A 16,262-nucleotide genomic window follows, 5' to 3' on the forward strand; every position below is an offset into this window, starting at 1 on the left:
GACTTTTTCAAAAGTGTTACCGGCTATTAGTACGACAATTATGCCTGCTAGACGTTATCACCCCCCCCCCCCCCGTAAAGAAAACATGTCTTCGAGCTAGATATGTGTTCATTTCGTTCTTGTTTTGCAATCAGCACAGTGATTTAGCCACAAACACTCGTAGAAAGAACTACCACTCATGAGACAGTTACCACGAAAATCCAATGAATAGTGTAGACCCTTGTCACTTTTTCATCTGTCTCTGCTTCTTTGCAATGAGGTGCGAAGGAGAAGAAGATCCACACTTTTCTCGGGTCAGTTTGACGTTTGTTTGGTGAGCACAGCAGACGACAGAACTCCACTCCTTTGTGGAAGGGGAGCGCCCAGCTGTACGTACTACTGTTGCCAACTTAGTATTTTGGAGCAAGGTTTGTCCAAATCACGAATCACGACAAGGAACTATATTTTCGTCTATTACCTAACTGGTCTCAGTTGCAGTCCAATCCAGCCTTGGCTCTGCAGTCTACTTCTAGTTGCTTCACAGAAATGGTATTCCTATTTTAGGCAGGATTTAGCTCTTTTCTGCCAATCCGATGTGACAACACTGGCTGATCCGGTAGGTCTGAACGGCAACAGAGCCCCTTAACAGGCATATGAATAACCCCATAAAGTCCTTCCCCGCTCTTTCGTTGCATTGGCGCCCTCTTCTCCCTTGTTGTTTGCTGTTACACGCCACGCCTCTGAAGCTTCAGAAAACACGGCCAATGTCACCGAGAAACTTGAGGTATCAGTCACACACACACATACTTGAAGGTAAGTAAGGAGTGCGTTTGAGAGAGAAAAAAGGCAACGTTAAAGAAACAAATGAAAGGTCATTCCTCGACTTAGCAGTTATCATTGGATTGCGTCCAAGGCTTAACCATTGGCTTCCCTGAGGATTTAAATAACAGCGAGACACGTTAGGGCGAAAAATAAAAACATGCTTTGGAACGACCAAATAAGGATCAGCCAGCCATGGATTCGGGCTGCGGCAAATACGGCACAAACGCATCCTAGCAAGAACATTTAGAGCTTTGCGATTTTGCACAAATGGGCGATTTACTGGGTAGCAATTTTAAGCGAAAAGCTCGACCAGAACTCGAACCAGAGTCTCTAAAATATTGTGGAATTGTTCTACAGAGCCAGTCTTTATTTTACGCTTTTTCATCTCACTGTTGGCACAAATAACAGTTTAGTCCAAAAAAATATCCCCACCCAAAAGTTTTATTGAAAGCACATGAGCATAAAAACTAACCTAATTTAACCAATAATTTTGAAGTTTACTATACTGTGTCTTGGGAATCCGTGGAGCAAGAGCATGTGGTAGTGATGGGGAGAAAGCGAGTGGGCAGAGCAAAGCAGTGCACGCCGATGCAAACGGATGGTAGCGCTGCAGCCGCATTTTTCCCTCCATGACCTCTCTTCCACTCTCATGCGTTAATTGGTCGAGTCAGTACTTGTCCAGATGCATGCACACATGCAAGAAAATTACTCTGGGGTGTTGAAATAAAATTGTTTAGCAGAAATAAAAAAAAAGCACAACCATCTACAACATTGCCATCAAACATACACGTAATAAAATACAATTCAATTCTTGTGTATGTCAGCTGTATACCCTTCATATCGACACCATTAGTACGAATACTGCTACTAACGTAGCACCAGTAGTTTATGCTTCACTTCCGGACAAAACCGAAAGAACTTATCAAAGATTATTTTCATTCATTAAGAACTACTGTCCTGAGATTAATCCGAAAATGATCAAGCTAGACTTTGAAAGTGCAGTACTTAAGGTGTTAAGAAACGTGTTTCCACTGTCACACAAAATAAATACATCGAAATGGACAAACGTGTTGAGTGTGTTCTTTCGAAGTGCAGAAGCTCGGGCGAACTTCGAGGATGCCTTCGAGCATTTGCATACCTACAAGAATTCAATAACGTTAGTATTGTTGTTGTGCAAGTGTATCGAAATATTGTGTTTATATATACGTAGCTATTACTTGTATAATGTTTGCAAAAAATAACACTGTATTTATAATGTTTTTGACGATTTTATGTAGTGTATAGTCTAATAATTAAGTGCAATAGACTGGCACATTTACGTTGCTTCCCAAGGGTACATTTACGTAGTACTTGTAGAGTGCTTGCATTTTTTTTAACAATAGTTAATAGGCTGATGCTGATTTATGTATTGTGTGTTGTGGAATAAAATTGATACAAGTAATCCTGTGTAATGTCTTTTGAAATAAGTAAAGAAAACTCGTACTTGACTCTCTGGATATGTTTAACATTTCAGTGTAAACACAGCTTTGCAACGTCATAAACACACCTTTGATTTTATTTTTTAAGTCCACTTTATGCACTATGCACCATGTGGCCATAAACACACGTGCGCGCGGCGGTGATGACACTCTGGATTGTGGGAAAACCAGCCAAGGAAGGTCTTGGCATATGTCGCGGCGGAAATGAACCGATAAGAAGCCTCGGCGCAAACGACGACACCATTTTTTTTGGACCAAACTGTAGTACAGTCTGTAGGGTGAAAAGAAAGGATAACGCCTTTAAGACCCAGATGAAATTCAACAATATTGCCAGTTTTTCAGTCGCACACCGTGACCGTGCGGTCTAAAAGGTGTCATGCTTTGGGCTCGGGGTACGGGAAGCGCGCAGGTTCGAGTCTCCTAGGGGAAGCGTATCAACTTCTATCGTTGAGATTTCGGCCTGTGTACGGGACCGGGGTCCACGCGCCATCGTGAGGAAACTAGGAAGCTACGAATGAGTAGCGTAACCCGGTCATGGAAATCTACAACGACTGGGGGTTCGTCGTGCTGACCACACGTCAGTCCGTTAATTGATTGGATGATCTCTCAGTTGGCAGGTAGACCCTGGCCCTCGTGGGTTTTTGGTTATTATTATTGCCAGTGGGAGAGGAAAGAAGTGTTTACAGGATTCGTGTGAAACCTGGTGGTACAGTGGAACCACAGGCAAACGAGCCTGTACAGACCCGCGACTACTGTGCACCGTACTCCCGCGTGGAAGGGAGCAGAGTGGAGCATGCTTCCTTTGGCCAGAGTTGAACCGTTGGAGGCAATGATGCGCGGATACATTTGGCCGAAGGTTTGTGGTCGCTCTATATAAGAGACCTGTAGGAAGACAAAGACGGGAGGAATAACGATGAGATGGATCTACAGCAAATCTGTAAGGAGGAAAAAAATTGGATTGATCTTGCCCAGGACAAATCGAAGACTTGTGTTACTGCAGCCATAAACCTTCGGGTTTAAGAATGCTGGAGAGATATCAAGGATCTCATCCTTGTCACCCGGTGGAGGGACAGAGTGATGTGGATCCCACTTTAAACTGCAGTTCCAGTGCCTATTAGCCTCTCGCATAATCCTGATGCCAAAAATTCATGAATTCCTGGTCGGTGGACATGCTGGTCAACAATATGATAACGAACACTTTATCCTTTCTTTTTAATCACAGAATTCATTATTACATCCTGGGTATGCAACAGTCGAATGTACACGATATAAATAAATATTCTTTCGACGGCCAATGTCCAGATTCTGAGTGTTCGGATCATTCACCTGAACGGACGAGGCTTAGTACATATACATGAATATCAACCAGCTGTTTGTAATTCAAAACATTCCACTTTTCATTAAGGTCAGTGCCTCGATATAAGCTTCCCCCACGAAAAAAATATATAGCATTTACCCCCCTCCCCTCAGCGTCCAAACACACACGCAATACATACTCGTACATGTGGTTATTCATGCGCGGAAAATTATATTCCCCATATGCTTTTCTCTGCGGTCATAAAAAAAATGAACTTTCCCTCATGTTTACATTTCTCCCGTAAATGAAGACATGCGAAACTGCTGACAAGGTTCCACAACGCCGACCTGTTAAACGCTGAAAATCGCATTCGTCGCCGTACTGAGCGTGGAGAGGGTAATAGGTCCATAAACTTTTTATCACATTCAGTCTGCCATGCTTGCGTACTCGTATAGTCCCCAGTGGCAAGGCATGACAAAAAAACAACCGTGCAAAACAGAGCTTTGGTGTAATTTGTTGGAACAGTTGGTTTATTTTCAAAGACGTCCCCTTTCACTCTGCGAGCGACAAAGCAGCTAGAGTGCGCGTCAAATCTCCTGCATATGACCTTGAACGACTGAACAGCACCAGCGAATCACGGACGTGCAGCGTTGCCTAGTTCAGAAGCTGTTTCACCTCGCTACTAAATCGTGTACCTGGCGCTCGGATATAAATAGATTATTTCAAGTGTCAGTAGTTCAACAGATGGAAAGATAATGAATTTGCGAGTATGTACGAAAAACAAGCGTGATTATAGCTTATACCGTTCCCTCTGTAGAAGCAATGTTATTATAAACGTATTTGCATTGTATCCTTTTTGCTCTCCCTTCGTTCCTGTTGCATTCTGAAACTTTCCGATTAGCTAAGGGAACAGGGCACGTTCGTTCCCAGTGATGGCAGAAGAAGTTGACGAAGAGGATACCGTCATTGTTCGTTTTTTTTCATGTGTTTAGTGGGTGTGTGCAGCATGTCGTTGAGTAAACCAAGTGGTAGTGATGGCGAGAGAAGAGGGAAAAATACAGTGTTGTACGAAGCCAGGCACGACAGGTGATTTTTCAGGTGTACATTTTTTTTTAAAAAAAAAGTGTTGGAGTGACGAATAAAGAAGTAAAATTGACTTTAAGAAGTGCCAGGATCTAACAGCTCAAGCGTGTGGTGTGAATCAAGCTACCGTTTCTCGGATATGTTCGGGGGCAAAACAATGTGGATCGGGGCCTGCTCCAATGTTTCAATAACCTAGACTAGAAAGCACATTAATATACCGAAAAGAACGACAAATTTAGATGACTTTGAAAAAAGACGTAGTTCGTAGAACAGTCTTTGAAATTTACGATCGTGGCGAATTTTCTACTACCAAAAAGATAACGTACTCTTTACGGGACAAAATATCTTACAAAGGCTCTACAACTTCCACCTTGAGAATATTGAAAGAATTATGCAGTCCCTAATCAGGTATGTTCTTTTCTCCCATTATGTTTATTATATGTTATATTATCTAATGTTCCGTGCTCTCCGTGACAAGGCGTTTCGCTCGACCACGCTGTCTCTTTCCGTGTGAGATTTCGACATGGCACCGCTGCAGTGCGCTGCTATTGGCTATCGCCATATGCAGGAGATTTGACGCGCACTATAGTCTACTAACATCGTGCAGGGCAATGGATTGATGCTTGGGCTGAGCTGACGTCAGGCAAGATGATTGGACGAACGATTAGCATAGTCGGTCTTAGGGAGCTTTCAGACCGAAGCGACACACGGCACATGTGACATGGAAACCCACATTCAGAAATAAATGCAACCTTATGTTCCGAAGTGACACGACGCTTGTCGCTTACGTGTCGCTCGGTCCTCGAAGGAGATTTCAGACCAAAGCGACACGTCTATCATGGTAACCGATTCTCACGCAATAAATGCAACCTTTTGAACCAAACCCGCGAGTAGCTTAGTCGTTACTGCGTCTGATTACCATGCAAGAGACCCGGGTTCGATCCTGGCGAGGGAGAACCGAGGATTTTTCCACCTGTTCAAGCGGCTCCGGCGTATAAAGTGGGCACCCACACCTTAGGCTGTGATCAAGAAAGTGTGGAGCCGTAACACCACTACGCGCTCATGTCGTGGCACAGGGGAGCACTACTTTTTTTCTTTTAGTTTTGAACCAAGGCGACACAAATTGCACGTGTTTTCTCAATACCGGGCATCCTGGCGCGAAAGTTTTGCTTCAGGGAGATTTCAGACCGAAGCGTCACGCGACACATACCACTTGGGAAAGAACCAATCAGCGGCAACTTTTCACACCGTAACGGCACGACAGACCGTACAAGCCTGCCTTCGATTGGTGTCACCTGTCGCTTCGGTGTGAATTCTCCCTTACTTATCCTTGGAACAGCGACACTGCATGTTCATTTACACTACATTAAGTTTAGATAGGAGTCTGGGCAATGCACAAAAGAACAGCGGAGACAGTAAGTAAAAGACGATTTAAGGAAATGTGAAGCTCTGAATGGACAGTGCTACCCAATACAGCAAGATTTCTACAGGAACTGAAACAATAAAACAGCCTCACATTGTGACTTGTGGCGAAGGAAAAAAAACACATAAGAAAGAGAGAACCAGTGTTATTGCTGCCGAGCGGTCATGCATGGTTCAGAAATTTACTGCAAAAGAGAAATTCCGGAGAAGAACAAGACGCAATTATGCAATGTCGAGCTTGAAGAAGTTCTTAAGCATCCAAGTTATTATGCCGTAATACAGATGGTGATTATGGAGTCTTGGCCTAATAATAATAATAAAGCTCTTCCGCGCGTGAAAAGTTCAGGTGCAGAAAGTTTATACAGTAAGCTACCTTCTGTTTGCATTTGGTGCGAATTAGTATTCTTGTATTTGGAACTAATTTTACTTCGCTCTTGCCCACATATCAACGGTAATTGTGACGACTAGCCAACGTTTCTAGATAATGTATGATTTCAAAATGAAATGAATGTGTCGATTTTAATATCCTCTGACAAACTTTTTCACCTTCCCAACTGTTTGTCTTCCATGTTGGGAGATGTTGATGTTCTAAGGGGTATAAGGAGATACCATTTCCAAATACAGTAGAGCGTCGATTATCCGAAGTAATTGGGGGACATGGGTGTTCGGAAAACTGGTTTGTTCGGATAATCGAACTGTACATGTTTATTTTCCAAAAAGAAGTACTGTACAGTAAATTTATTCATAAAAACAGGCATCTCTTTAAGTATTACAAAGTAACGTACAAAGGCAACTTTAGTAGGAATATATAGTATGTGGTACAGTTTATTAAACAAAAATATGTACATACAACACGTTTACGTTTAAGCATTTTGTATCGTCAAGTTCACTTCTTCACGCAGCAGCACACAAGTGGTCATAACAGAGAACAGAAGGTTACTGTTTGCACCGTGAGAAGCTCTTCTTGGGGGCGCGCAATCCTTGAAACTGCGCGGAGCGGCACGCCTGAACTCTAAGCTGGCGCAGCTGTTGCTGTGAACAGCTTTGATACAGCCGCTACTTCTACAGCCAGTGCCAAACCGACAGAAGTGTGCTGATTGTTGAAACACAGCGACTGGCGGCTTGGCCGGTCAGCAGCGCCTTATGAAGGCCCCATTAGAAGCAATGTTCCGCCAGCGGTGGCTCAGTGCGGCGACTACTGTGGGAAACTTGGTTTGGAAGTGAGGGGGATGATGGACGGTAGGGTGGGAGAGTAACAGGTGCGAGCGAGTACACAGTTCGGTTAAGCGGTCGTTCGGTTGACCGACGTTCGGATAATCGACGCTCTACATATCCCTAGGGCCTCTCCCATGGCGCAGTGGTAGCGTCATTGCCTTGTAATCAAGGGGTCATAGGTTCGATACCCGGTGGAGGCACAAGTGTTTCGGACCCCACTTTAAACTGTAGGTCCAGTCCCGATTAGCCTTACTGTGCATAAAGTGGACTTAAAACAGCAACTCAAAAAACAAAAACAAAAAATACATCCCTTCCACGTACTACACCTTGGACTTTGCAAATTAGCGAGGCTCTGGCGCCTGGATTCACAGCCGGGGACATGTGTCTGTTTGTGATTGGCCCCTCGTTCATCTCACCACCATTCACCTTCATCTTCGCGATTAGCCAAAAGTGTCAGAAAAGCCACTTCAATTAATCAAGACAGTGTTTTGTTTTAACTAATGTTCTTAGCTGTTTTTGAAGTGCAGACTTTCTTTACACTTTATAAGAGGAGAAGGTTTTTACCGTCTCCTCACCTTTTTGTCTTGTGTACGTCCTGTACAGGTCCATTTACTTTTAACCATTCTAAAGAGGCATTTTGTGCGCTCTTTATAACTGTAAGATACGGATTTTAAATAAGGGGATTTTCCCCGTTCGTAATGAAGAGTACAAAATAGCCATATGTGCCGACGTACACAATTTTTTTTTAACTCATTCATGGGTGGCTTTGATCTCACTTCCATGCAATTTCAACTTGGAATACAGTTTAACTCATGTTCTGTCTATATTCGCACCATAATTTTCACATTATTCCTACATTATTGCGTACTTCCCCGATGGTGTAGTGGTAACGTCTTCGTGTTGTAATCATGGGATCTCAGGATCGATACCCGGTGGAGGCACATAATGTTTCGGATACCACTTTAAATTGTACGTCCAGTCCCAATTAGCCTATCTGTGCATAACATGGACTTAAAGCAAAATTTAAATCGATTGATTCTTGATCCTTCAGCGCCTTCCGTTTATGATTAGCTTTATTTAACTTCGCCTTTCTAGCACTTGTGGCTAATCGCGAAGAAGATGAGCTGATGATGTGATGAATTTGATGAAGAAGGGTCAGTCACAGCGAACACGGAACCCCTGGAGTTGTAGAGCCGGAGCCTTCTGTGAAATCTGTTTCAATATCCAGTTTCCACGGAAACAAGTACGTAGAGTGTAAATAAACAAACTCATCTGACGTAGTGACACGATGCTTTGAAGTGCATCTCCAATAGACAAGTGATTGACCTGGAGGGGAAAAGGTTTGAAAAACAACCAAACACATTCTTCCACTCCCGTGCTGAAGACGCCTACGAAAGCTAATGGTTTCCAGGCAAAATACTTCCAGATCAAACAAGATCGGCTGCCAAGAATCTTCTTCCTGTTTAAACTGTGCGAAGACCGATCTTCTTTCCGAGTTCCGAGTCCAAACATGAACTGAATCGCTGCCAACACATCCCATATTAACAATTCTAATAGCCCAGATGTTCTTGAGCGCACATTTTCCCATCCTCTTGAAAGGCGGTAGAAAAATACAACAAACCGCCCTGCTAAAGAATCCATGGATCACGCCAGTCAGAATTCATATTTAACTGGGCATCATCTTGCAGTGTGGAGTCCCACATCGTGCTTCGATTTCCGAACATTACATCGAGTCAAGGGCGTTCCGATGATGAGAAGAGAGGAACTGGATCTTCCAAGTTCTGGAAATATCTTCCAAATGATGCTATAAAGCATGACATTTCGGTTTCTTCGTCCGCACACAAACCATCGAGTGCCTAGTTTAGTCCGAAGGAACCAGTAAAGCACATTATCACAGAAAAGGACGTATTTAGGGGGTGGTCTAAGTGGCCCTGACCCCTCACCCCGAAAGATTGATTGATTTGGTTTATGTTATGTTATGTTAATCCCGAAGATGAGGATGAGTGATGATATGATGGAGACACACAGAACACCCATGTACAGGCCGGGATTCGAACCCAGGACCCCTGACGTCGACAGAGAGAGAGGTGTGCTAACCACGGAGGCCGGTAGATCAATGAAGGAATAATCACAAACTTATATCGAAATCACAAAACTGAACATTTATTTAGTTACTAAATAATTTGGTTAAATTACCAAGATTACAGAAAAATTGTTAACCAAACGGGTTTTAATTCAAACATATAACTGATACATCCATCCATGCCTTCAAAATAAATTCAGTCTGGGGCGTCTAGCTTGGAAAAAAAAAGGGGGAAGTGTCACGAAATAAACCTTGCAGTGGTATCCGCAAATCCAGTGACAGAAAATTCAGTATCCATAATATCCTGGTACCAGTTTTGAAATTTCATTACATGTAGAAATGAGATGTTTCTCGTATTTATCGACACGTTAAACTAGGTAATTGCTTTAAGATGCATTTGTAGATAATACATTAACTGGCGTGTTACTTGGAATGCTTTATGTTTTTTGCGTCGCTTTTCTGCCACTTTTGGCTAATCGCGACGATGAGAATGAGTGATGAAATACATGGACGCCCATGCCGGGATTCGCACCCTGGCGTTGTAGTGCGCTGTGCTACTCACTCCGCCACGCGGAATGCAAACTCGAAACTGTCGACGTTAGTATGGAATGGCCATCCTGCAACACACTGTTGACACGGACTCACTCAGAGCCAGATTAAGTGCCACATTACCGTCCGAGTAAGTGCTGACGTAATTAGGAGCAGGCTACATTACGAGAGTCCCAACGAAGTAATTTCACGAGCAAACAGCTGCCTCTGGTTGTTGTTCGGCAATTAACAGCTTTACACATTTGTCCTTATCTTAATGACCACGCTGTCTCAATTTCCGCTTTAGCGCATATAAATATAGTTATTATGCCACTTTAAACAAGCTTCTTAAGTCATTCTAAGCGAAGTTGTTAGCAAAACATATTAATTCAAAATTCTGTTCGCTATCTACCACACAAATAGAGTAACAGCTTTTAAAAAGGCGCTCGTGACAAGAACGTGTTCAGGAGGGTCCAGGGGGTTACGCTCCCCGAAAGATTTACCAAGTACTATAATTAAATAATCAAAATTGTGAAAGTTCGGCCCCCCTATCCCTCGTTTCTATCCGGCCCTGGATTACTTCCTGCCTTAATCCTTCAAATATCTCCTTTCACCTCACCCTGGGTGCCAAGCGAGCAATTATATTTGCGCCGGAATTACGAAAGGGGGGGGGGTTCACATAACACAATTTATATTTTTTAGTCCCTGGTTCGTTATACATGTACAGCAAGTGAATAAACAACTGGTTTAAAATGGACAGTACTGTAATTCTTGAATTCAGCAAATCATAACATTTCTAATAGGATTATATTGGTTTATTATACGTTGCTATTATATACATATTTACAAAGTGTTTCCATATGTTCATTTACATAATCATCCAATTTCCTTAATTCAAGCAAAGGCCTACCTATGACCTAACCATTGGTACTTTCATTAACACAGGGTTAGTCTAACTATCTCTGTGGCCTACCCTCGACTTAATTGATATTCCGACCAGTCTTGCGTTTCCTTACGCAGCATCGTCATTCAGCCCGCTAGGCATTATGATGCGACTCGGCAATATCTTACAAATGCAAATCTTTTGCTAACTGGGAAAGTTGGGGATTTCAAACAGGGGTTGGCTTTACATGCTACATATAATTTCCATCATTAGTTTAGCCACCCTCAGTGGACAAGACTTTCGAAGGGTCTTCGTCGTTGTGTAGGTAGTAAAAAAAAACTGTTTCTTTTTCCTAAAGCCCACTGGCCTTTTTATAGTCGGGGTAAACGTCCGTGAACGTGGACCCCCTAGCGTTGGAAAGATTCCTCTGTAACAGTCCTTTGAAAAACAGCTAGCTCCCCCAACCGGGAGGCTAAAAAACAGGGGAATCTAATATCCAGCAAAACTCACAATTCACTAAGCACATACACTTACATGCAATAATAACATAAAAGTACACACACGGAAACATATTACTTAACCCTACACCTTGTAGCTGGCCAGCAATTAATTAACATATTACCAAAACCAGTAATGGTCAATCCGACCATTACACAATATACTTGTTTAGCATTTGTTGTATAATCCAAAGATACTTGTTCCCGCCGAAATCACACGAAGGCGAGGGTTTGATTGGTTTGTTTGGTTGTTTTGAGTCCACTTTATGCACAGAAAGGCTAATCGAGACTGGATCTACAGTGGAATCCGAACCACTATGTGCCTCCACCGGGTATCGAACCCGGGACTCCTTGATTGCAAGGCGATGACGTTACCACCACACTATTGGAGAGGCCCCACACGACTTTGAATGACAGTACCAAAGAAGATTTATGCACACTATTGCTTATTATAATATGAATAAATACTTGGAACTTTACTTTCGGCCAGCTGGAATTAACATCTTTTTTTCTTATTCAATAAATATTCAATTCTTTATCTTTTCCACATTAATTTCCTTGCCAGGACAGTAGATTTTAAACAAATTTGGCGATCTTAACTACACATAAGCTACATAATGAATACTTGTTATATCCCTATTCGTATACAGTCTATTAATGCAATAACAACAAAGTATTAATTAATTTACACGTTATCAATAGACCTATAAATTATATTAACGTACTAATTGAAACATTTATATTATCATTATTATTATTTATGAGACACCCCTCCACTCGAAATATATTCCTGACCAACAATTTCTCCATGTTTTCTTCGCATCACAACCTACAAACAAGGTGCTGATCAAAAGCTCAACACATACGTTCCAAAATCTGCTTTTATTGACATACCAAGAGCAAGAACACCTAGCAAAACAATAGCATGCTTTCCGAAGAACGTGCTTTTTTCTTCTTTCTTTTTCGCCCAAAGCAGTCACTTTCATCTCGATAAGTTTCGTGGAAAACAACGTATTTTTGTTTTATAACCCTCGTGGTGGAAAATTATTTTACAAGAAAGAGCATACAAAGCGAATGATGCGTTACACAAAACATGTCTCATCACTCGAGACCGGATGTTATATTCAAAATAGACAGGCAGAAAGGTACTGAAATCTAGAAAATAGGCACACAAATTTGCTGCCAAATGAAATACATCTTTAAATCATGCTCTGAAAGCATATTATGTTTTGCGGTTTGAGTAGGCCACTGATTGTGTACAACAGAAGCTATAAATTTGGAAAAACACGTCCTTCCAGAAAAAAAGTTCTGGGTTTGCCAGAAATGTGCGGCGCCTCTCAACTCAATTAGTTGTGTTTTAATTCAAAGTTAAAATTCGAAAATCAGGTAAACAGGCATTTTAAGGCCTTATACACGAAAAGAGGCAAAATAAACTTACGAAACCCTGATACACTGACAAGAACTTGTATTAAGTCATTTTTATGATATCTGGACCAATAAAGTATAGGAATATTGCATAACATCCGCTCTCTACTCATCACATGTGTTATATTGTTTATGTACTGCCAGTTTTTTTCATGAACACAAGACAAGGCGAACAGCCGACTGGTGCAAGATAAATTACCAGGGTCATATACCGTCAAGGACAAGGGAATTGGGATAAGTAGTGTTGTGCACAGATGTTACGTCTGTTTACAGAATTGATACGATACCTAATCATGCATTTAATGCATGATGACGCTGTTTTCATGGAGTGCTCAAGTGTCTTCCTTCTTTCTCTCTCTCTCCCGCTAGAGGTTCTGGGTTCAAATCCCGACCTGGGCATGGATGTCCATTGTGACTGTCCCTTCATCATCTTCATCTTTGCGATTAGCCAAAAGTGGCAGAAATGCGAAGTAAAATAAACCAAATCAATCAATGTATCTATCTCTACATGATGACAACCGTATCAGCCATAAAAATAACTCAAACTACCCATACAGCACAAATCACCAGGGGATATTTCAAAATATGTACAACATTATCCACACAATGTCCAAAATATATCCTCACTGGATATCCTCCCCTAGACGGGCATATAATGGTTGTCTTCTGGGTATTCCTAGATATCCAGAACTTTGACATGAATAACAAGAAGATGTACTGTACATTAGACGTCTACTGGAAATGTGACCTGTATCACGCAGACATTTTTAGTAGTTTCATTGATTAGCGAACCCTCGAATGCACAAGATTTAATACTAAATGTGCATATCTTAGTTCGCTTGATTCACTATTTGCATTCACAGGAAATTCTTACTTTAAGGTTAGATATTCAACTTTTGTTATTTTAACCGGTTTCACTGAGTTCAGCAACCCCGAAAATGTATGAAAATGTATGCCCAATGACTTGGCAATTAAAAATTTATACAATTAAAACTTCCACTTTTGAAAAGTGGCCGCCATCTTGAATCCTTGGTGCTATTTTGGGGAATTGCTCTGACATACATCTGCGGGATGACCAAAGAAATGTCAATATGATAAGTTTGATGTGAACACTAGTCTTCGTATTTGTAAGATTGTTGTGACGTATATTTCGCTAGCGCGTACCGGGGAATAAGTTTCAGAACCGTACGCAGAAGAGGTTTTATTAGAAGATGTCACTCCTATCGTAATATGTGGGCATTGCAACTTTCTCTCAACTTCAAATAAAATTCGTAATGTACTCACACTCACTGTTACGGGATACATATGCTGCATTTTTGGTACCAATGCTATTCTATGTTACAGAAAACATTATTTTCCATTCTCTTCAACAGTTATCATTAGAGCCCGGAAGTTTGGCAAAATGCCTCTTTTTATCTACTGCATATATTGATAAAAAATTTCCGGATATACGTTTTTTATGTTGTTTCGAATGTTTTAGAAGACTTTTCATTTTGCCTATTTTGCCTATTTGGGACCCCACTGCCTATTTTTAATTATAATGCCTTTTTTTTTTGCCTTTTTCAATGAAATTTGACCATTTTTTTAAAAAAATATGTTGGCATTTATTTTTCTTCCGTTTATTACGTGAATAATTTTCGCTTTATTTAAGTAATATTGAACTGACGCATGTTTCAACATTGCTGAAGGAGAAAAGTGTGAGAAAAAAGTATTTCATGCTCAGTTAGGATATTGCTTTTCGGTTAACATTTCCTTGTGCATGATTGACTGCTGAAGTGGAGAGGTTGATTTCGAACACAAAGAAGATATTTCTGAAATCTCCCTCTCGAACCCGAAAATTTCAGGAAGTTGCGCCTGAGCTTAGTTTACCCCCGCAACCAGTTTTGACAAGATGGGGAACCTGGATATCAGCAGCTATATACATATTATGCTAACAACCTTGAAAAAATCAGTGAGGTGATCGATGCTCATCCAGAAAATGAAGCGGCTTCAATTCGTGAAGTGAAAAAAACTCCTGTCCTATTCAGAACTGAAGAATGAACTGTCGTTTATTTTTGCACATTATGGTGTATTGCCAGAGACAATTACAAAGCTAGAAAAAAGAGGTGAGACTCTTATAGCATCCATGAAAATCTTAGAGGAATCTATGCAGCAGATGATGGAAGTACCAGGAGAAAAAGGGTCAGCTGTTGCGGAAAAGTGCTAACGTGTAGTGAGTGCAAATAAGGACTTGAAACAATTGAAAACAATTTGTGATATTCTAAAAGGTGAAAATGTTGTTACCAAAATGAGTCCAGCTACATTAGCTTGTTTTATGTATTCTCCAATAACTTCTGTCAAGTAGAAACATCATTTTCTATTATGAAAACATTCTCTCTGACAGACGACTATCAATGAATGTTGAGAACTTATAAAAACAGCTGTAGTTATGTGTAATCAAGACGGAGAAAATTGAAATGCTCTTCCCAATGTAGATTTTAACATTTTGCCAGAGATTATAGATAAAAGTAAGTGACTTCCAAATGTGCCTTTCTTCGCTTTATTTTGCCTTTTTTTTTTTCATTTTTAGTGTCTATTTTCCACATTATAAATGCCTTTTTGCCTGCCTATTTTAACGACAATAAATGCCTGAACTTCCGGGCTCTAGTTATCATCTAAACTTGTGACGTGAATATCGTGTTTGTACAGTCGCCATTTTTAACACTGTTGCCTTCCTGAACTGAGAGCATGCATAAGTACCGTGTGAGACAGGCTTTAGTTGCACTGCCCAAACAACAATACACATGGTCGTCACACTTAGCAGCGTGCCAAGCAGGTGTAATGAGGAGCCGGCACATTCTCGACCTGGGCATTACAAGATAAAATAGCAAGTACAATCAACAGGTACATGCTTGTAGTGTTATCAAATTGGAAAGAGAAATTCTACTTTTCAGAGGAAAGGATTGAAATAATATGCTTCTTAATATCAGAAAATCACAATGCCACTTTCAGCTCAGTGTTTCCATCTTGAACAAAGTTTCCCTAAAAACAGTAATATACACAGGACCAACAATGGATGAAAAATTAATAAAAAATCATTGTACTTACGTATTCTTTGACATTTTTCGTCCTGACAGCCTTGTAGGACGCGTAGGCCGGGTACAGAGTCCCAAAAACAAGTCTGAAAAGAGAGTAAACGACGTGAGCCATGACAGGAAATCCGATGCAGAAGAACACAGAGAAAATGGTGAGATTGGAGAGAGTGACACGGAATTTGAGGGATCCTAACTTGGGAGCTTGCACAACTGGATCTGTCACTGCCGCTTCCTCTCCTCCAGACACGATGTCCATCTCGGAGGTCGGAGAGTCGCTCATTGCTAAAGCACGACCACTCACGTCAAGCTATGACATGCGAACCATGTTCGGACAATGTTGCCACGCCGATGTTCTCACTGTGACGATTCACTGAACTTCCCCAAGCAGCGGTTTATCCAAGAGATTTTTAATCTGGGGGGAAAGTTCGTATTTATGGGGGGTGAAGGGATAAATTTGGGGCCAAATTGGACCTTTG

The 16,262-nt window shown here is 41.3% G+C and overlaps 1 protein-coding gene across 2 annotated transcripts in view; it reads right to left on the minus strand.

Annotated features, from left to right (window-relative positions):
- Positions 1–16,262, minus strand: part of LOC146004227 (uncharacterized) — a 111,109-nt gene that overhangs the window by 47,492 nt on the left and 47,355 nt on the right. For both annotated transcript variants that reach the window (XM_083142902.1, XM_083142901.1), the window contains exon 2: positions 15,800–15,872. In XM_083142902.1, coding sequence (XP_082999028.1) covers positions 15,800–15,872 — 73 coding nt within the window. The remainder of the gene's footprint in view (positions 1–15,799; positions 15,873–16,262) is intronic.

Source organism: Lepisma saccharinum, chromosome 21, assembly GCF_977018435.1.
Source record: "Lepisma saccharinum chromosome 21, izLepSacc3.1, whole genome shotgun sequence".
Lineage (NCBI taxonomy): Eukaryota > Metazoa > Arthropoda > Insecta > Zygentoma > Lepismatidae > Lepisma > Lepisma saccharinum.